Here is an 18,746-nt window from a genome sequence, read left to right on the forward strand (position 1 = left end):
GACACATACGAGTACGACTATATGTCAATAGAAGCAAGCTAACAATTTCTAGTCCCACTTAAACGAGCCACCCCTTATTAGGAGTAGGGTCCCCAAGTGTTGTAGTTAGCGACAGGTGTCTTGTTCATTCCTAGGTAGTGGTCCCGGATAGCCGGAGAATGTCAGTGACAAATATTCGTAAGGACCCAATCCTCTGTTTACTGTTGAATACACCAGACATGCAGTGTTAGTATAAGCTCCGATCACACTCTGGAAAACAAGACAATGTGGATTCTTCAATGTCTCAAAAGGGCGCCTGTGATATGGTGATGCCTGAAATGACAAGACGGACTAAATTCTCGGAGCCAATTAGCGGCAGGCAACCCACCCCCGAGACTGGGGGCCTCAGGTACCAACTGACTAGCAAGTAGGAGAACCAACTGGCGGGCCTGCCATGCCGTTACATTATTATTCATTCATTATCGATTGCCTCCGTCCACTCGCTCCATCTCATCCGTCTCTCTGTCTCATTCTTTCAACCCTGTCTTTCACTGTCTTCACTGTCTTCGTTTGATCTGCATATCTACAAAGCTTGATACCTTCTTGTTGTGTGCTTTTACGTTCTTCCCAATCCATGAGCATGGCGTCCCAGTCCGACTTCTTCTCGGCTATGACCAACCGGTCGCTCCGCAACGTCCGATCGGTAGGATGCCCTCCCCTGTCAGCGTCGCTCAGTAAACGGGGTTGCTCGAGCTGATTTTCAATAATGCACCTTGCTGACATCCTTCGATCCACTAGGAACTTGAATTTCTCGCAGATGCATCAGTCATTACTCCGCAACAGCTCTCATCCATTCTATCGCAACTACCGAGGGACGATGAACGCAGCAGAGCCCCCGTGCCTCAGCAGCAGCCACCAGTGCAACAACCACCTGTCGTCGCCCAGCAGCCCCCTGCCCCGTACTCTCCTCCTACGAACCAGTTTGCAAACACTACCTTGAATGAGAAGGCCACTTATCAGCAGCCTCCTCCGCAACAATACTCAACCCCGCCTGTTCCGCCACCTGCTTATCCCCAAGCTCCACCGGTACTGTCTATCGCTTCAGCGCTCTATGCCTACACTCCGACGGATCCCGGAGACTTGGCTCTCCAGCCCCACGATCGTGTTCAAGTCTTGGAACACATGAATGCCGACTGTAGGGCTGCCGATACCCTTTGTGTGCAACCTCCCTTGCTAACCGCTGTGTATAGGGTGGCGTGGTCGTAACGAGCGCACCAACCTTGAGGGTATCTTCCCTCGGAGCTACGTGAACGTGCTGAATGACAAGGCCGTTTCGTCTCCTCCCCCGACCAACTATGGAAACATGCCGCTGGAAGTCAGCCAGAGTGGCTCGGCGCCTCCGGGTGAAGAGGGCAAGAAGTCCAAGTTTGAGGAGCAGGGCAAGAAGTTCGGCAAGAAGATGGGCAATGCCGGTACGTTTCAAGCAATGCGCGCGCACTTTGACATATCGATTTGATGCGCCGCGGACGTCTTCTTGTCTACAATCATTTTTACTGACAATCACACTTAGCTATTTTCGGTGCCGGTGCTACCGTCGGTTCGAACATTGTCAACAGCATCTTCTAGATGCGTGACTAGTCGAAATTCTATTCGCTTTATAGTTCTTATTCAAGTGCAGGCCGGAGAGGCGCCCTTTGATGTTTCTTTCGCACACCCTCATTTGCTCATGGGAAAGGCGTTGGTGGTTGATTTCATTATTATCTGGCAAAACCGTTGAGTTCGGGTTAGTTGGGATAGCGCGTCGCAGACTACTTGGGTTAATGGTGAAATTATTCTAGTCATAGAAGTAACTGGGATGTGTCTTTCCAACTACGGACAGAGGTTGCTCAATACGTATCTGTCCTCGATTGCGGGTTTACCGCTCCTGTAGTCTCTGCCACGAAAGTTAACACTGTAGACCTCGACTCATTCCCGCTTTCAATTCCATCATTGTTACGATCTTCAAACTTTCGGCGCTTAAGCTTCGCTCACTTTTACTGTGTCTTACACGGTTAAGCCTCTAAAGGCAAATCAATCTCCCCTCGCCCCGGCATGAGAAACGACGATCGACTCTTGTTAGCGCCGACGATTATGGTACGCCACAACGATGTGTCCACTCATAGACGGCCTACAATCCTTATGCATAACAAGGGCGTTTATCTATTTAGTGCTAGACTTAATTATCACCTTTGATTTGTTGGACAGCGATTCAAGAACAGCTCGAACCGCCGGGATGCAAGATGAGCTGGTGTTTCGATCGAGTCCGCGCGGGGCTGTGAACAGGCGACAAGGCTGAGCTGCAGCTATCATGGAGGGTTGGATGTTGATAAATATAGCAGATGTATTTGACTCAGCTATATCCTATTTTCTGTTGATATTGTAGGGGAAACTCTTAAAGTTTTCTGCCAGAACTGTCTGTCATACCGCATGCCTCACCATGGTGTGGCATCTATCGCTTATTACTATACTATCATTACTTCCCGGTGCTTTGGCCACCGGCTGGGATGATTTTGCAGATGACCTTGCTACAGACTTGGTATGATGCCTTTCTCACACATTTTTGGGGGACGAGTTTAATGATAGTCTAATCTTAGGCACCTTTGATATCCCTCTTTGGTGAACGGCTTAGCAAACAGTTCTTGTCTGAATCAACCAGCATCTTAGATAACTTCCTCTTCTCTGTGGCCCCATTGGGTATATTGACGGCAGTGGTTTCCGTTATTCGTGTTTGCGGAAACTCATCTCTCCGCGCGTTTATAGGACGGGCTCAAGAGGGCCCTGGTGAAGCTGAAAATGAACTCTTGTCATGCGTGTCCGAGACGACCGCGGAGATGTTCAACAATGGAGGAATTTCTAGGGTATTCGGAAGACCTCGACTACTAGAGGCTATTGCCTGGGAGGAGACAGATCCTCAGACAAAGGAGCGCTCCTACCGGATAGGAACTCTCCGCGATGCCCTCCGTGAGGGTGCTTGGTTGGCGGGCAAAGGAAGTTGGATTCTCAATGAGAAGGAATACTTGCCCGAGCTCGACATCCCGAATCTGTCACTGAACAAGGGAATTGAGAAGAGCAGCCAAGGCTGGTTCTATGCTGCTGCTGTTTTGGGACTAGGTCTGCAAGTTGGTGAGTTGACGCTGACACGTCTTTGGTATTGCCCGTGGCCTATATTGACAAGTTATGTCAGGGGTCATTGTATATGCTGCAATTACTGTCTACCTCTTCCCAGTACAATTCAAGAAAGACGGAAGCCTTGTCGTAAGCTATGCTTTTCCGCTGTTTTCCCTTGGGTCTATCTTTCTCTGCATCGGCATGTTCCTGTGCGCCTTCATCATCGAGCGCTCGTCCACAGAATGCTACATTCGACCTGCAATGCCCAGCAAGATCTACTGGTTGCAGCCCGGCGGCCAAGATGTCGGTGACCAAGTTTTCGGAGCTTTTCTAGGTGTTAGCGAGGGGCCTAATTCCAAGGCGACTGAAGACCTCTTGTATATCAAATCAGTCAGAAGCCCTGGAATTTTCGGGAAAGGGCCATTGCTCGTATTTACTGTGATTATTACCCTTATTGGGTTTGTCATTCAGTTTGTCGGTATCCGAGGGCTGCATGCCTCTGTGGTACTGGCAGAAATGGGCGCTACTCTCCTAATGTCCATCGTCAGAGCCTGCCTGCGGACCAAGAGGTCCGGATCGGACGAGAACCGCCTAACGGCTGAAGAGCGCCATCTTGTGTCCTATAACGAGCAAGAACTTGACTGCTTTGCGTTTCATCTTGAACAAGTCAGATCGTTTGGTTTAGTCTCGAGCGCGCCACATAGATCCCGAGCTCAGTCGACAACCTCGTCAGCAGCTGCATCAACACAAACTCCAAGTCAGACACCCGGCCTTGGAACGAAGCTTATAACGACAAGGGCTCAACTAGCCCGCCTTACATCTAACCCTGACAAAGAGTCCAGCTTAGCTTGGGATGGCCTTCCAATTAGGGAGAGGGCCCAAAAGCTGGCCGACACGATAGAAAGAACAATGGACTTGCTATCAGGCTGGAAGAACATGACTGAAGATACCGTTAGCTTCGACCTCATGCTCACCTGTCAGTCTCTCAACAAAGGCGTTTTCAATCCTGCGCTGGAAACCTACACCATCAAACTGTATAGATCAGAAGATACCTTGTTGTGGAAGGTTGATGAGACCGAGCTCGAGGCAGTTCTAGGACTATGGACATGGTCGCTGCTGAAGTCGAATTCGAAATGGCTTCAAACTGGGCTTGATCGTGCTGTTGGGTTGACCAAATCTGAGGCAATGGCAGAAGAAACCGACCTTTATTTTCATAAGTGGATTTACCGCCATACGGAAGCCAGGATGGTTTCGTCCAAGACCGTGTCATTTGGTAGCGAACTCTTTGGACTCTATTCAGACAAGAACCCTGGAAGCAAGGAAATTCTCGTTGTGAAAACACAGAATAATCTCGAGACCATGGCTGCTCAGGATATCTATATCCATTTCCTCAGAAGCGTTCTCCAAGACTTTGAAACAATTGGTGGCGATGTGGATGTGCGTCCAGGCTCACAAAACAGCTATATCTCATACAGCAGCCGCCTCGACGAGTTAGTCGCCTGCTTCGAGTCCGGTGAGCTTGGTTCAAGAGAAGATGCCCTGCTATGCATCGTTCCGGTTCTGAAAGCTCGAAAACTTCTACCAGAGCTTGCTGCAGATTCGCACAGGGTTAGGGCGCATATTGAAAGATACACATCTAACGATAATTGGGTGGACGCTTTCTCTATGGCTCGCTGGCTCTGCGAACGTTCCTATGGAGAGGAGTTCGAGCGCTCCGTTTATGAGCTTGGCTATCTCTGCCAGCGTGCGATCACACACAACGAGGACACTGTACGGAGAGAAGGCCTGGACATAGTTATTTCTCTGCTCCAGGACGATCCCAGATGGACATTATCAAACGGCATAAGGAGCTTCCGGCCGACGGACTGGATGAAGTCCCAGCACCAGAAGGCCTGGTGGATCAAGTTCTCTCGACAACTTGGTTGGATTGTTTGGCACATTGCGAACAATAAGGCCGACCGACACCCGATAAAGATGCGATTGGAATCTCTAGGAAATTATGAGAACTTAGACCTACAAGGGGTGGTCTCCCACGATGAGCAAGAGAAACGAAAGTGTGCGGAAGAAACTATTCTAGGCTGGCTGACGCACGGCATGGACATTGTTTTTGAAAGGCAGGTCCCTGGTGAGGAAGACCAGATTTGCCTGGAATGGGCGTTGCAAAATGAGCAGGACGCGCTCTGGCATTGGCTCTTACACAAATGGACTGAGGTCGGTCAACTCTATGGGGCAATGACTCAGAAGGCCTTTGTGTTTGCGGCAAGATGTGGTTCGGATTCAGCAATACAAGCACTCATGCGGCACGGAGCTGAGATCAACAACCAGGAATATGAAGGATATACTGCACTCCTTGAGACTGTCGGCAATCAGGAAGTAGAGGCGGCAAAGAAGTTACTCGCCAACGGAGCAGATGCAAATCTGGGCATTAAAGCCAACGGTCTAACGCCACTAGGCATATCGGCCAGTCAGGGGCAGCAAGACCTTACTTTATTGCTCCTTGAATACGGCGCAAGAATCGACTGTGGTTACGGACAACAACTTAGCGCCTTGCATCTGGCAGTTCGACAGAACCAGTTGGAGACCTCACGGTTACTTCTTGAGAGAGGTGCAGACATTGAGAGCGTCGCAGGAGACAGTAGAACAATTTTGGCCTACGCGGTGATTGACAATCTCAGAGACATGGTCCAGCTACTCCTGGAACACGGGGCAAATGTTAACACTGCGGACGATTGGGGCTACACCCCATTAATATTGGCAGTGCACTACCATGCGTCTGAAGACATCTTCCGCCTATTGCTCGCCAATAAGGGTGACATTTATCAGACGGATAAAGATGGCATGACAGTATTTGACATAGTACGTCAAAGCAACCGCTTGGATCTACTTGCTCTGTTGGAAGCAGCAGCACAGAAGAGAGCGGAGACTGTATGAAGCATCTTCAGTACGAAAAGAATTGGTAGAATTATTGGGACATTCAATGTACACCTTCGTTCGGCTCGTTGCAAAACATCTGAAATAATCATGGACTGGGAGGAAGGACATGATTATCGTGAAGGCCAAGCACTAATCTTCTCCCCGCTCCCGATTCTTCCCCTCTTCGCTCTGACGCGTCCCACACCACAGCCTCCAGATACGAACGTCTGCCTCTGGGCTTTTGGGATTGGGGTTGAACTGCTTCCCGGAGCGCTAAGGAGTTGACCAATGACGTTCGCTAGAGCCGGGTGCTTCTCTTGGGTGTGATGCCCTAGAGCTATCAGAGGCCTTCTCTAAGCGCCGACGGCGATCACCATGCAGTAGCTCTGCTTAGTTTGCGACCAGAGCTCATCCCGGTTCATCTCCTCATTTCCTAATCCCCTGTTCAACCGGACAATTTAAACAGGATGTCTCTGCTCTCAGTTCCTTCAATTTGTTCCAAATGCCTTGGTTTTCGTTTCATCGTCAATCATTGTGCTAACCGACTTGTGATCGTCTTCATCGCTTCTTAGTCTTTTGTGCCAGGGAAAAGGAGTTGTATAGTTATATTCTACATATTTTTTTGAACTATATCTACCCCACACGCTGAGAATTGAACCTAAGCGTTTCGGCAACAAAAAACCTAGGTGTAGGTTTTTACAACCCTGCGTCCTGAATATTGTCCGCGCGGTTCTACAATCTTGCATAGTGCCACAGACAATTCTGTATTGATACTGACGATCAGTTTAAGCATCTATAGGGGCCAATCGAGCACAATATGTCCGAGCAGGTCGTGTATCCGCCTCCTCCAAGCCAGGCGCCTTCTTTTCCTCGTGAGTTTACCCTTTGATACTTCAACATCGCTGAATTCTAATCAACATTTTCGTAGCTCCACCGAATGGTGCAGGTAAGCACTGCGGACAGTCATTCTACAACATCCAACTAATAAGTTGTCTAGCATACCAGCCACCACCCCAGAGCTTTCCTCCACCGAACCTCAGTTTCCCGCCGCCTCCACAGCAGCCTGTATCTTCGAATGACGAAAAGGCTGATGTTTCACCCATATCATCTCCAAATGGGTCGACGACTCCACCGCTAAATGAGAAAGCCATCTATGCAGCTGAAAATGGCGGGTCCTTTGCTGCCAACTCAGCTATGTTTAGTTCTCCGGATGCCCAGCAAGCACCAACACCAGGGCCAGGCCTCACACGAGCGCATACAGATGCGACTCTCGCGAGCCGAGTCGCCCCGAAACACTTCGTAGGAGCCACGTCGACATATGCGGACGATGTAGGAACTTTCAATGGTGGCAGCTACAGGATCAGCCACCGGGACACAAACACTCTCTTGACCATTCAGCTAGCAGTAGGGTGTCCTATACAGGCGAGACCTGGTGCGTCAATCTTGTCCCTATCACTATGTTATCCTCGCGGTTAACCTTTTCCTCATACCACAGGCGTCATGATCGCAATGTCTCCCTCCATGTCCCTACGAGGCTCACTTTCGTTCGGCTGGATGAAAGCTCTTGCAGGTGGCAACATAGCCCGATCGACATATACTGGCCCAGGTGAACTGTTAATTGCCCCATCCATTATGGGCGATATCACCATCATCCGTTTAGACGGTTCAAACGAGTGGATCGTCGGAAGAGATGCCTTCCTTGCCTCCACGACCGGCGTCAAAACCGAATACAAGACCCAAGGCCTCATGAAAGGTGTGTTCTCTGGCGAAGGCTTCTTTGTCTGGAGATTCTACGGCGCCGGTCTAGTATGGATGCAGAGTTTCGGAGCTATTGTCAAGAAAGAGGTACGTAAATCTTTCAGTTCGTGCATCACCATCGTAGCACATTGCCCCCAATGGACACACTTGACGGATGGAATCGAACTAACGAGGCCCTTTAGCTTGCCGATGATGAAACGTACTACGTGAACAACGGCCATCTGGTGGCTTGGAACTGCCGCTACAAGATCGAACGTGTTGCTTCCGGTGGTATCATCTCCAACTGGAGTGCCGGTGAAGGTCTGGCGTGTAGGTTCACTGGCCCTGGTACTGTGTATATGCAGACGCGTAATGTGTCTGCGTTCGTTGCCCATCTGGGTGGTGATATCTCTAAGAACCGATGATGCTGGCTCGTGATCTACTATTGGGTTATGTGCTCATGATGCTGTTCTCTTTTCGGTTATAATGTTTTACATGGTTTCTGCTCGTTTGGCTTGATATATTTACCCTGCTATATACCTGACACGTACTTGTATCTACTCATGTGCCTTCTACAAAGTCATCAATTTTCATAGTCACAAAATTGGATATCTTCTGTCTCTTCTTTTGGGTAGTTTTGAGTGACTCTGGCAGGGTGGGGCAAAGCCCAGCACAATTTCTGCTTCATCTGCCATGTCGCCAGCATACGTGAAACCGGAATAAGGTCATACCAATCCATTTACCTATCATGCCATGCTAAGAAATCTTCACTTCGTCTCTCTCGCCTCTTCCCTTTTTTTTAATCCCTTGCACCCTGAAACCGAACCATCGAAAGCCAAGAATGGATCGATCGATCCCACAACGTTCATCATCCACATGTTCACATAAGAGATGGAATGCAAAAAGGATAAGGAAAAATAGAAAGAAGAAGTCTTTGTATACGAAAAAGGCGGGGGAAACAAATCATAACCGCGCCAGAAGATACCACCGAAGACACCATGGTAGTAGCTTCCTCCATGGATCCTTCTCCCCCTTTGACAAAAATTCCATTAATCCATCTAACCCTGTCTCTTTCTGCGGCCGACCTGTCCACGGAAACCAGTCTTGATGGCGGCGACGGAACGACGAGAACCGCAAGAGTTGCAGGTGACGAAGTATAGACGGTTCTCACCCTTGTTGAGCTCGGTGTCGGGACTGCGGCAGGTCTTGCAGGTGACATATTCGACTGTACAATGTTAGTATCGATATGCTTATAATGACCTTATAACACCAAGCTGTTGAACATACCGATGTATCTTCTCAAGACGTTCTCAATCTGCTTCTGCTGGAAACGACCCTTGATAACCAGACGACGGCTACCGTCGACACTACCACTGGTACCCAATTCGGCGAACAAGAACTGCATAACGTGGTCGTCGGACCGCTTCATGCGCTTGCAGATATCGGCAATGTTGGCGAAAATCGTACGACGGTTACCTTCACGCAGACACTGGGGCGGCGGGATCTTATACGACTTGGTACCGCTGGACAACAGATCGGGGTGGTGGCTCTGAATGAGGGAGAAGAATCGGGACACAAGCAGCGAGTAGGGGATGGGTTGCGCGGCGTCGTGAGCCCAGATACCGGTTCCAGCTTCGTGGTCACCCTCGGGGACGACCTCTTCCTTCTCCTCGGCGACGGCACCGTCCTTCTCTGCAACACCGGCCTCGGCGAGCTTGGCCTCGAAATCACCGGCGTCGACCTTCTTCGGCTTCTTCTTCTTCTTCTTCAGAGCGGAGGGGTCGAACTCGCCGTCGGCGGCGGGGGTCTCGTCATCACCGCCCTCGGTGTCCTTGGGCTTCTTGCTCTTCTTCTTTTTCGAAAGACCCTTGAAGAGTTCAGTAACTTCGTCGACGGCCTTGTCTGTGGGTTAAAATGTAGAGGTCAATATCAAATTTGATATCCACGAGAGGATAAGGGAAGAAAGATAGATATACCCTCAGTCTCAGCGACCGGCTTCTCAACAACCGGAGCAGCCTCCGTCACTTCGCCGTTGGTATCCATAATGACAGCGCCTTCACTGAATGCGACGGACTTGCGTTGTTTTTGAGGAGCGGGTTCAACCTGCTAATCCGGACCAGCCCAAACACACGTTAGCGGGAGGGGCGAAATAGAAAACCCAAAAAAGAAGCGCTGGAACACACTAAAGAAGGGTCAACCAGTGTGAAGCTCGATCCGCAAATATCGCGTCCGAGCGTTGCACAACAGGTAATGGGTATATAGAGGGAAAAGAACACGGGGGTTGAGGTGGTGCTTCAGAAAAGCAAAAGCGGAGGGAGTCGATGGTCCCACGGCGAAATGTGATGAAGAAAATGTGGGAGGGAAACCGATCGGTAAAGGGAAAACGGGGGTGTGACGTACAGTCTCCGCCATATTTGGGCTGGCCGTTTTGTGATTATCGGAGAGAATAAGCGTTTCTCAACTTCCCACCAGGACAATATATTCTGGTAGATTGCTTGTTGGGTTCGCGAGAGATGACGGAATTTCCTCTAGGGATTGTGGTTTGAGCTGGTTGAATCTCGAAGTTTGGTTGTTGCGCTGACTCGATGGCAAAGAATCGCTGTTATCGCGGGCTCCTGACACGTGACTATAATGAGTCAAGTTCGTATTGCCATTACCGTCCGGTATTGTGATCCAGGCACGTGAGATCTCTGTCTGTCGGTGTCTCTCCCCTGGATTACATCAGACCATAACTAGGTTCACCGAACTAGCTAGTGTCTGTCTGTGTATAGCTTCATCCTCTTGTTTGATTATATTATTTATGCCATAACATTCGTCAGGCGGTGGCAGGCCCTGCTTGATTACTCTCTTCTCCTTTAGCATACACCACAATCTTCAAGTATACCATCGAATCCAACCAGAACCAAGAAAGATGGCCTCCCCCTCCCCCTCCGCTTCCCTCAGCACCTCCGCCTTCATGGTCTCCTCCCAAGACAAGCACTACTCCTCCGCCTCAGATGACGATGTCGCCTCCCTCCCTTCCGAATCTACCTCCGCATCGGACCTCGACTCCCTCGACTCGGACTACTCGGACGCCGAAGAAGAATGGCGCGAAAGCATCGAGCAATTAGAGTTGCTGTTGACGATGGTGCTGGTGCCTTTTGTGGGGAAGTACTTGGGTAGGAAGTGTGCTTATTGGAGTACGTATATACCCTCGTTCTTGGTGTGCATGGCGAGATACATACGAAGTACATATGCTAATGGATGATTGCACAGGCTGGACCAGATTCATGGAATGGAAGTACCCGGTTGAAGTTGTGGTTACCAAACCTGGTGTGTTCAAGGGGACGGGAGCTGTGGAGGCAATGGCCCCGATATAAGCATTTTCTTTCCTTCTTTCTTTCTTTCTTTCTTTCTTTCCTCTCATTTGAGGAAGAGGAGTATGGGTTCGTGTTTTATGAAAGTGGGGGTAGATTTATGGAATTTCCTGTTGGTTTTGGTGTTATTTACATATTTGTTCTGCTCTGTTTTATATTTTCTTTATGTGTGAGGGGGTGTGGTAGAGACTACTCATTGATTCATGGATGGATGGATGGATGGTGGTGGTGGTGGTGATGGCATAGCATACATGCATACTACATGCATGATCTGACTTTCCTTAGTATAATATACCCAATTCCAAATACTATCACAGATACATTGACATCTAGTATCACTACCACAAGCTTAGTAAATCATATAGCAAAGCAAAGTGAGTCTCATTCAATCATTTATATACTCCCAGAGTACATGTACGCATGCAAAGGAACCTATCTACCCAGAGTAACAAACCCTAACTCGCCCGCGCAGCCATATCCCCTAACCATTTAACAAACGAAACGAAAAGAAACGAAACCAGTTCGTCTGACCCAGTCATGGCCAACCAGCCAGCCAGCCACCTAGATAGTCCTACCCACCCTTCCCTCACACACACTATTCGCCCCCATGCCCATCGCAGCCTCCCTCGCCGCATCAACATTCTCCTTCGCCACGTTTCTTCTGACCTCACCACTCTCCAGACTCCCAAACGGGATTCCTAGCTCCTCTAGCGCCCTCTCCACAATATAGTACGGATCACTGTGTCCGGGCGTGAGGAAGCGTTCTAGAGGGATGGGGTTCGAGTCATCGTTCTCCTGGCGGTTGTGTACTTGTGTACTGAGGATATCTTCCAGCAGCTTGAAGCGGGAGAAGATAGGGTCGTGGGGTGGAAGTGATGAGAGAACGTTGGTGATGTGTTGGATGTCTGCGTCGATGTCGATGTCTGTGTTTGTTGTGGGATTGGCAGTGTTATTGCTGGAGATGTTGAGAGCCAACTGAGCGTTGACCTTGTGCATTCGTTCGGAGGATATGAGTGTTGTGAGCCAGGATGGTATCTGGTTCTGCTTCTGGGTATTGTCTTGGGTTTGGTTGGAGGTTTCTTTTGAGTCCTGGATTTGTGTTAGAGACGTTATATATTGGTGGTAATGGAATTAAATAGACGCACATGATTGATGATGGTCTGGTCATGGATGAAGAGGTTGTGCTCGGTCAATCGGTTGGAAGACATGGTGATGACTGAATTCTTGACAAGGCTCGATGATAGAATATGTGTAGACGAGTCTGTGAAATGAAATGCAGCAGTAAATATATAGAAGAACACTGACACGGTTACAAAACCCTCAATGTTCATACAAGCGGTTAGCAAACCCATCTTATATACTAGTAGTAGTACATTCCCCGCCTTCTAGCGCATAACCTCCCACCATTCACTCACTCACGCACATTCGTCACCTCCCCTCTTCCTCTCATCTAGACCCCCACAGACCAAACCAGACAAAAAAAAGAAGACCCAACAGCCCGGACCAGCCTACTGCAAGGTAAAGGTAAGGCAAAGGCAAAGCTCAAACTTCTTCTGCGCTAATGCAACTGAAAAGATTACCCCTCACAGTACTAATTGTAGAAGTATCACATACCCCTCAAATGACACAGCCCATCTTGCCTGTGTGCCCTGCCCATCCACGCCACGCAATCCAAACCCTGATCTGCAACCAAACGAGTTGAAAAAGAAAAGAAACACACCACAGCTTCATCACCGCCAGCAGCAGCAGTACCACCTTCAGCCGGAAATAGAAAACTAACGGTGATGGGCACTAGCGCAGAGGAGCATGATAGATAGAGGAACGATGAAGAAATAGGGGACTGTATGTGCAACCACACATCATAAGTACTACGCCCTTATCAGCAACCGCACCATCTAACTAACTATCTGCCACATGCATGTATGTCTTGAAAGGTAACCCATTCCCTCGGGCTTCACACACAAACCAAAAAAACTAACGGTTTCCCGCAGCTAGCCTGGTTAATCAGGGGGATGATGGATGACGGGGAAAGAGGAACGTTGTTACATTGCATCTTTTTCCCATGCTCAGTGCCAGATCGTCGGGTCCGGGATCGTCAGCGCCGGTGTTTCTACTTGGGGTTGGGCTAATGCATGTACTAGATACAGATACCTTTCGTACGCTGGGCGTGGTCTGATCTCCCTCTCTCTCGTGTGGGCTGTGCACACTTTGACGACTTGCCTGGTCTGGTCTGTGTCATTGATGGGGATTAGATCGATCGAAGTTCGAGTCGATTGCCTCTCTCGTGTTATCATCATCATCTACAGTGATCTACTACTTCTAATTTCATTTCAACGAGTAAAATCAGATTACATGGTAAGCAGAGTATCCTACTTGAGGACTACCTGACGAAGTAAGAAGGCTAACAAGCACACAACCTACCCAAGAGCAGATCATCACCAGCATCATCATGATCATGATCATGATCACCCCGAAACCCAATCACTCAATCAATCAATCAATCAACGCCTTGATGCCCAGTCCCCGAGACTAAAACACCATCAAACCCCGTCAGGTATCAATGACAGCAAAACTAGAACCCACTAGTAAGTAACAGCTATAGTTAAAGCCAATCCATACCAATTTCAGAACCTCCTACATATATAACTCTTACTCCTATAGTTAGTAAGTACTTACTATCTACACCGTCTTCCTTAGGAAAGAAAGACAAAAAGGGCGGACCCGGGGGAATGGTTCCGTAGCGTGATGTATGGATAGATCAATCCAATTTCTCCATCTAACGACGTTACATTGCATATATTATAGCCTACTTAGGCCTTAGTACTAGGGTGTACTAAGTACAGTAGGGCGAGACAACACACGGCAGGATCCTCATCCTAGTCACCCCATTACCTACGTCGTATAGTAGTAGTAGTAGTAGTAGTACTCCATAGTAATGCCTGCTCTCTTCTGCCTACGTTGTTTTCGTTGCCTATTTTAGAGGACTTTACTGACTGGTCTCATCTCCGCTAAATGCTCCATCCCTGCATGTCAAGGTATAACAGAACCAGTGTGTCGGGGATCCTAAAACTGACGGTGATAGACACGAGGTGATACAAGTCAGGGGTTCAAACAAAGCAACCATACTGTCGGGACTACTAACTACTCATCTGTCACAAGGGAAGCCCCATTATTGAGTTTCTTGATTGTGTACGTAGTACGACTACTTCACCACGCTACTGCGCCGAAAAAGCAAATGTCGGCCGCTACATTGTCGATCGCAATTCATTCATGCGTCGTAAGGGCTGCTGCGCCTGCCTACGAGGCCAGCCGGACTAATTATCGTCTCTCAATTATTGTATGGTCAATCGATCTGGCACCCATCTGTGCTACCGGGGCCGGCCAAGTCTCGGCATGCTGAATGAGCAACAGCAAAGGGGTATATCGTGTATCCTGGAGGATCTGCAACCTTTAGTATACATAAAAAATATCCTCGTGTCGAGTATTCAGCAATAACAAAGCAAAATCGCCCAATAAAGCAAGTGAGCAATAACGGCCCCCAACAGCCATCTATCAGTAACCCATTCTTTGCTGCCAAAATGTCCCAAGCCCATCAGTTGGGTCCAAGCGGCCAATTCCTATTCCAATGGCCCCACCCCTTCGTCGTGACAGTGACTCCAGCCAGGGTCCCGGACGGTAGGTGGCCCTGGCATCTGATTCTATTGATCCATCATGAACTGACAGCTGACTTGCGCCCCTCATCTGGCTTTCTTTGACAACTGATGGGGTGTCTCGCATGCTGTCGGTGGAACACAAGGCAGTTGAAGGTTTCTCAAGCCTTGCCTCCCACAAATGGTGCGGTTTTTTTCCCTGAATACTTGTGTCAAACTGTGTGGCCTCCAGTCGTTCCTGGATTTCTTGTGTGTTATTGCAATTGGCTGCGCTCGAGGTCGGCATACTCAAGACCTGGGTGTCAAGCTCTGTATCCATATCAACAATGATAGATGCTGTCTCCCATTCCTCCAGGTCAATCAAACTCGCCACCTCTGAGCAGCAGTCATTGGCTTCAGGAACAGCTGTGAAGTCCACGCTCTCATAGTCTGGCTCCTCGATGCTCTGTCTAATTTGACTCTGATGACCCTGCGGATTCTCGCCACAAATGCCGACATCGGACATCAAGGACATCTTTCTACTGCCGCCATGATATGGGGACCAAAGGAGTTGGTTGTAGTTTTGTGTGGTTGATCCTCGGACCTTGGCACCCATTACTCCTTCATAGTCAAATACTTCAGTATCAGCTACGGATCTGCTGCGAGGCTCCAAGGTTGGCTGCCGACACTTGCTGGCATTGGGCAAGGCAGACTGGTTGATTGTATTATCGTGCACACGAGCTGCAGCAATAACCTCGTCTGTTCCTCGTTCCTTACTGTTCTGGCCACCCGCTTTGTCTTGAACAGAAGGCTTTCCTGCGACTTCATTCGACCTCATGACATCAGATGGATGCTTGTACTTCTGTGAGACACCATCTTGAAGCCTAGTGGAGCAGTGTTGGCCCTCACCTATGCTTGTGTCATCAATGAAATATTGAATATCCAAGTGGGAGTTTGGTCGCTCTTCGAGGTGCACATCGGAATTTCTACTTGACGAGATACCACAAGCAGACACGTAACTATCTGTAGCAAGTTCTGAGGTGGCATTCATCTCCATGGACTCGGTGACAATGTGGTCTGCTTTGGGTAATTCTCGTGAGCAATAGAGGGCGACTGTAGAGGCGGTGTCCGAGACATCACTCTTATACCTGCTCCCTAATGAGACTGAATGACATTTCTCCTCGAGATGTCCATAGAACGAGCTATTTTGGGTAGCATTGTTGGTACTTCCTTTAGTAAGGAAGTCGTTTTCAGAGAAATCAGAGCCAGCGCTGGCTCTCATGGTATCTGTGTTCACGATCGTATCGAACCCAAAGAAACCTAGCGAGGGATCGCGGCTGCGGTTTCTGATAGGAGATGATGCCTTCCCTCTTTTGAAAATCCCGCTTGTACGTTTTTGGCTCAGCTGTGATGGTGTTAGAGATCTCATCAGGGCCCAGTAGCATGTCACTTACAGTCAGACGATCACAGGGCACGTTGGGAGCATGAAAGGTGTCGTTGAATGTCCTCTTCTTCGAACGAGGGCGTTCGCTGATCTTCTTATCCTGAACCTTGTACTCGTATCGCTCAGTTTTAGTTCTGTGTCGAGGCTGCCGCTCATATCCGTGACGTCTCCTTTCTTCGGATTTTGAAGACGTTGTCAAATTATTCGCTGTTGACGATGCAACTGGCTGTTGGGATCCTGTTGACTCGAGTGAAGCCACCTGACCCACACGAGCCTGCTGTAGTTTTCGCACAGAAGGGTAACACACAGTGGCACCTCCTCTTTCAGCAAAATGATCCTCCCATCCAAGCCAACCTGGCTGTTGTTCAGCGAAACTGGCTGGCATATTCTCAGGTTCCGCGGTCATTTTCTTTATTTCTTCGTAACGGTCTTTGTCGAAAGCATAAGACACTGGTTGTAGGTAAAAAGAAGGAGCTGCAAAGTGTCAGTGATGCACTGAAGACTTCAGATACTGGTAACGATGAATGGGACCTACGGTGGCGTAACGAGCTTTTATCTCGTGGTTCGTGGCTATTGTGCGCGGCATCTGATCCAGTTATCCAGTCCTGCACTCTGTTATAGAGATCGGAGTGCCGTAGCGGATTAGAACCGACTTGAGCCATGTTGTTAAGAAGGTAAGGGATAGGGCTGTGGTCAGTGATTCGAGGGGATATGTAGTGAGAGTATAGAGAGAGAGGGAGGGAGGTGTGTGTGTGTGTGTGTGTGTGTGTGTGTGTGTGTGTGTGTGTGTGTTGGGGGGGGGCAGGAGCTCCCCGACGACATCTCGACCAACGCTTAGCGTCACTGTTGCTTCAGATGATGTCGCGGTTGCCGAATATGACCACTTGACTACTGAGTCAGTTTAATATAGAATTAAGCTGGGAAGGAGAATTTGAGACGGGTGAAACATGTGTTTTTCCAATGAGACTATTGATATCTAAGTATTTCTGTTCGCGGTATAAGTCTCCTACTCGTCACATCGTAACTCCCCATGTTCCAATTCACTTTTTAACGCGCGACAGTGATATCTCGGGGGTATCAACGTGGCCGAGGGTTCTTTAAATCCCGATCAACGGCGCTATACTCTTCAGCAACACAAGACTGCTTTTTGCTGTATCTCCGCTAGGAGTATAACTTGTACTCTCCGAAGTATTCTTGCACAATGGGGGTCTATTACATGCTGTGCCTAAGAAATGGCAAGTGACATCCTGCCGCTCCGTTCGTGTTCCCTCCGGTTATCGCCAGCTATCTCTCCAGATATCTAAAATTCGAAGTCAAAGGTATAGGCATGCAGAATCAATAAAAAGATGAAATCAGGCCTTCAATGAGGGGGTAATGCTCGATTGGCTTGTTGTGCACCCTCGACAATAACGATGGGAGCATGAAGCCTCAAACGTGTTGCGTATAGGACTCCACACTGCGCAGGAAAGGCATTGCAAAAGTAGGCTGTCAGTATAATGACGATTTTCAGCAGTCCTCGAGCCCTCCGCAGTACATCCTTCAAGGGATGCCTCATTTGTTGTTTTGCCCGGTCAGCTGTAAACCATGATATTTCATGGACACTAATTTCCGATGGTCTCAGTTCACCCGATAGATGCTGCAATGGTTGCTGCGGAGTGAGCAGCGGTTGGCTGATACGCAAGGCTGCCATTCTATTGGCCAATACCCTGTTGTCCTGCACAGCACCTGTCACCGCCACGCCGTCGTCAGGGGCTGCTTCTGTTATGCTCATCTTGTGCTCACGGGCATTCCTGGCACATTTCTTGATCTCGGAAGTCCGGTTATCGACAGATGGCTGCCATCATAAATGTGTTACATCATTGTAAGCACCTATAGTGTTCTTGACCACTGCGCGGCCATCTTGACGGATATTCATACTGTATTCATTGGTGATGTCGCTCATCCTGGTGAGGCCCTAGAGTATGGAGGCGGTTCTCAGGGTGAAGGATGAAGCACCGTGAACGAGGAACAAAAAAGAAGGTTGACAATAAAAAAGAATGTAGAAGAAAAGGTAGATGGTAACACTACCTTCATACTTGGGGTTGGACATCGTTCATGCGCTGCTCACACTTGCTAAGATTTAAACTCCTGAGTGCAGCTGAAAAGCTTGCAGCCCATCAAACCCCAAGACAGATTCTGGTAGTCAATAAAGAAGTCAGTGGAGAGCAATTGAGGAGGTGGGTATGAGAAAGAGTGGTGAATAGAAAGAAGCACGGTGCAGGTCTGGCCCCACCAGTAGCTGGAATGCTTCGTTTGAGTGAATACTTCTACCCGGGGATTGCTTAGTAGTGAAGACCCGGAGCTGTCAGATAAGCTAGATAGATAGCTGGCAGGTACCAGACGGGTGCCAGCCTATGCTCCCCGGCATGTGTAAGTTACAACTTCAAATGCTAGCAATACAAGCTGCTGGGTTGGTTGAACAGCAGCGTCCGTGCAGCGAAAGATAGACCATGTCCGGCATCTTAAACAGCCCTACGACGAGGTTCCGGGGACATGAGTGGT

General features: G+C 48.9%; 7 protein-coding genes across 7 annotated transcripts; 3 read left to right on the plus strand and 4 right to left on the minus strand.

The window, feature by feature from the left end:
- Nucleotides 1–462: 462 nt before the first annotated feature.
- On the plus strand, nt 463–1,744 carry BO88DRAFT_405270 (SH3 domain-containing protein). The gene is made up of 4 exons (XM_025706834.1): nt 463–682; nt 778–1,174; nt 1,230–1,451; nt 1,550–1,744. Exons 1-4 carry the CDS (start codon nt 620–622, stop codon nt 1,603–1,605), a joined length of 738 nt encoding a protein of 245 aa, XP_025562758.1. The 5' UTR covers nt 463–619; the 3' UTR covers nt 1,606–1,744.
- A 711-nt stretch (nt 1,745–2,455) lies between these two features.
- On the plus strand, nt 2,456–6,110 carry BO88DRAFT_366446 (ankyrin repeat domain-containing protein; the record flags this gene model as incomplete). Its single annotated transcript, XM_025704036.1, has 3 exons — nt 2,456–2,554; nt 2,613–3,141; nt 3,245–6,110. 3 exons carry the CDS (start codon nt 2,456–2,458, stop codon nt 6,055–6,057), a joined length of 3,441 nt encoding a protein of 1,146 aa, XP_025562759.1. The 3' UTR covers nt 6,058–6,110.
- Nucleotides 6,111–7,017: 907 nt separating this feature from the next.
- On the plus strand, nt 7,018–8,429 carry BO88DRAFT_55115 (AIM24 family protein). The gene is made up of 3 exons (XM_025712961.1): nt 7,018–7,471; nt 7,535–7,884; nt 7,980–8,429. The coding sequence occupies exons 1-3, from the start codon at nt 7,234–7,236 to the stop codon at nt 8,199–8,201; spliced, it is 810 nt and encodes a 269-aa protein (XP_025562760.1). The 5' UTR covers nt 7,018–7,233; the 3' UTR covers nt 8,202–8,429.
- A 405-nt stretch (nt 8,430–8,834) lies between these two features.
- Nucleotides 8,835–10,734, minus strand: BO88DRAFT_341282 (translation initiation factor eIF2 subunit beta; the record flags this gene model as incomplete). Its single annotated transcript, XM_025703094.1, has 6 exons — nt 8,835–9,001; nt 9,064–9,678; nt 9,753–9,882; nt 9,908–9,958; nt 10,510–10,526; nt 10,680–10,734. 6 exons carry the CDS (start codon nt 10,732–10,734, stop codon nt 8,835–8,837), a joined length of 1,035 nt encoding a protein of 344 aa, XP_025562761.1.
- Nucleotides 10,735–11,693: 959 nt separating this feature from the next.
- BO88DRAFT_415523 (uncharacterized protein) lies at nt 11,694–12,340 on the minus strand (the record flags this gene model as incomplete). The annotated part of the gene is made up of 2 exons (XM_025708208.1): nt 11,694–12,221; nt 12,278–12,340. 2 exons carry the CDS (start codon nt 12,338–12,340, stop codon nt 11,694–11,696), a joined length of 591 nt encoding a protein of 196 aa, XP_025562762.1.
- A 2,344-nt stretch (nt 12,341–14,684) lies between these two features.
- On the minus strand, nt 14,685–16,867 carry BO88DRAFT_341310 (uncharacterized protein; the record flags this gene model as incomplete). Its single annotated transcript, XM_025703096.1, has 3 exons — nt 14,685–16,166; nt 16,216–16,679; nt 16,741–16,867. The coding sequence occupies 3 exons, from the start codon at nt 16,865–16,867 to the stop codon at nt 14,685–14,687; spliced, it is 2,073 nt and encodes a 690-aa protein (XP_025562763.1).
- A 278-nt stretch (nt 16,868–17,145) lies between these two features.
- BO88DRAFT_55260 (uncharacterized protein) lies at nt 17,146–18,146 on the minus strand. The gene has a single exon (XM_025712962.1). It carries the CDS (start codon nt 17,974–17,976, stop codon nt 17,566–17,568), a length of 411 nt encoding a protein of 136 aa, XP_025562764.1. The 5' UTR covers nt 17,977–18,146; the 3' UTR covers nt 17,146–17,565.
- Nucleotides 18,147–18,746: the final 600 nt, after the last annotated feature.

Source organism: Aspergillus vadensis (genome assembly GCF_003184925.1).
Source record: "Aspergillus vadensis CBS 113365 unplaced genomic scaffold BO88scaffold_12, whole genome shotgun sequence".
Lineage (NCBI taxonomy): Eukaryota > Fungi > Ascomycota > Eurotiomycetes > Eurotiales > Aspergillaceae > Aspergillus > Aspergillus vadensis.

What these genes read in the sequence shown, in the direction of transcription:
- BO88DRAFT_55115 (XM_025712961.1), top strand. Translation starts at nt 7,234, where the DNA reads ATGTTTAGTTCTCCGGATGCCCAGCAAGCACCAACACCAGGGCCAGGC. An exon ending in TCCTATACAGGCGAGACCTG is followed by an intron (nt 7,472 to 7,534) that starts GTGCGTCAATCT and finishes CTCATACCACAG; the next exon opens with GCGTCATGATCGCAATGTCT. An exon ending in GAGCTATTGTCAAGAAAGAG is followed by an intron (nt 7,885 to 7,979) that starts GTACGTAAATCT and finishes GAGGCCCTTTAG; the next exon opens with CTTGCCGATGATGAAACGTA.
- BO88DRAFT_55260 (XM_025712962.1), bottom strand. Translation starts at nt 17,976, where the DNA reads ATGAGCATAACAGAAGCAGCCCCTGACGACGGCGTGGCGGTGACAGGT.
- BO88DRAFT_405270 (XM_025706834.1), top strand. Translation starts at nt 620, where the DNA reads ATGGCGTCCCAGTCCGACTTCTTCTCGGCTATGACCAACCGGTCGCTC. An exon ending in GGAACACATGAATGCCGACT is followed by an intron (nt 1,175 to 1,229) that starts GTAGGGCTGCCG and finishes CGCTGTGTATAG; the next exon opens with GGTGGCGTGGTCGTAACGAG. An exon ending in CAAGAAGATGGGCAATGCCG is followed by an intron (nt 1,452 to 1,549) that starts GTACGTTTCAAG and finishes AATCACACTTAG; the next exon opens with CTATTTTCGGTGCCGGTGCT.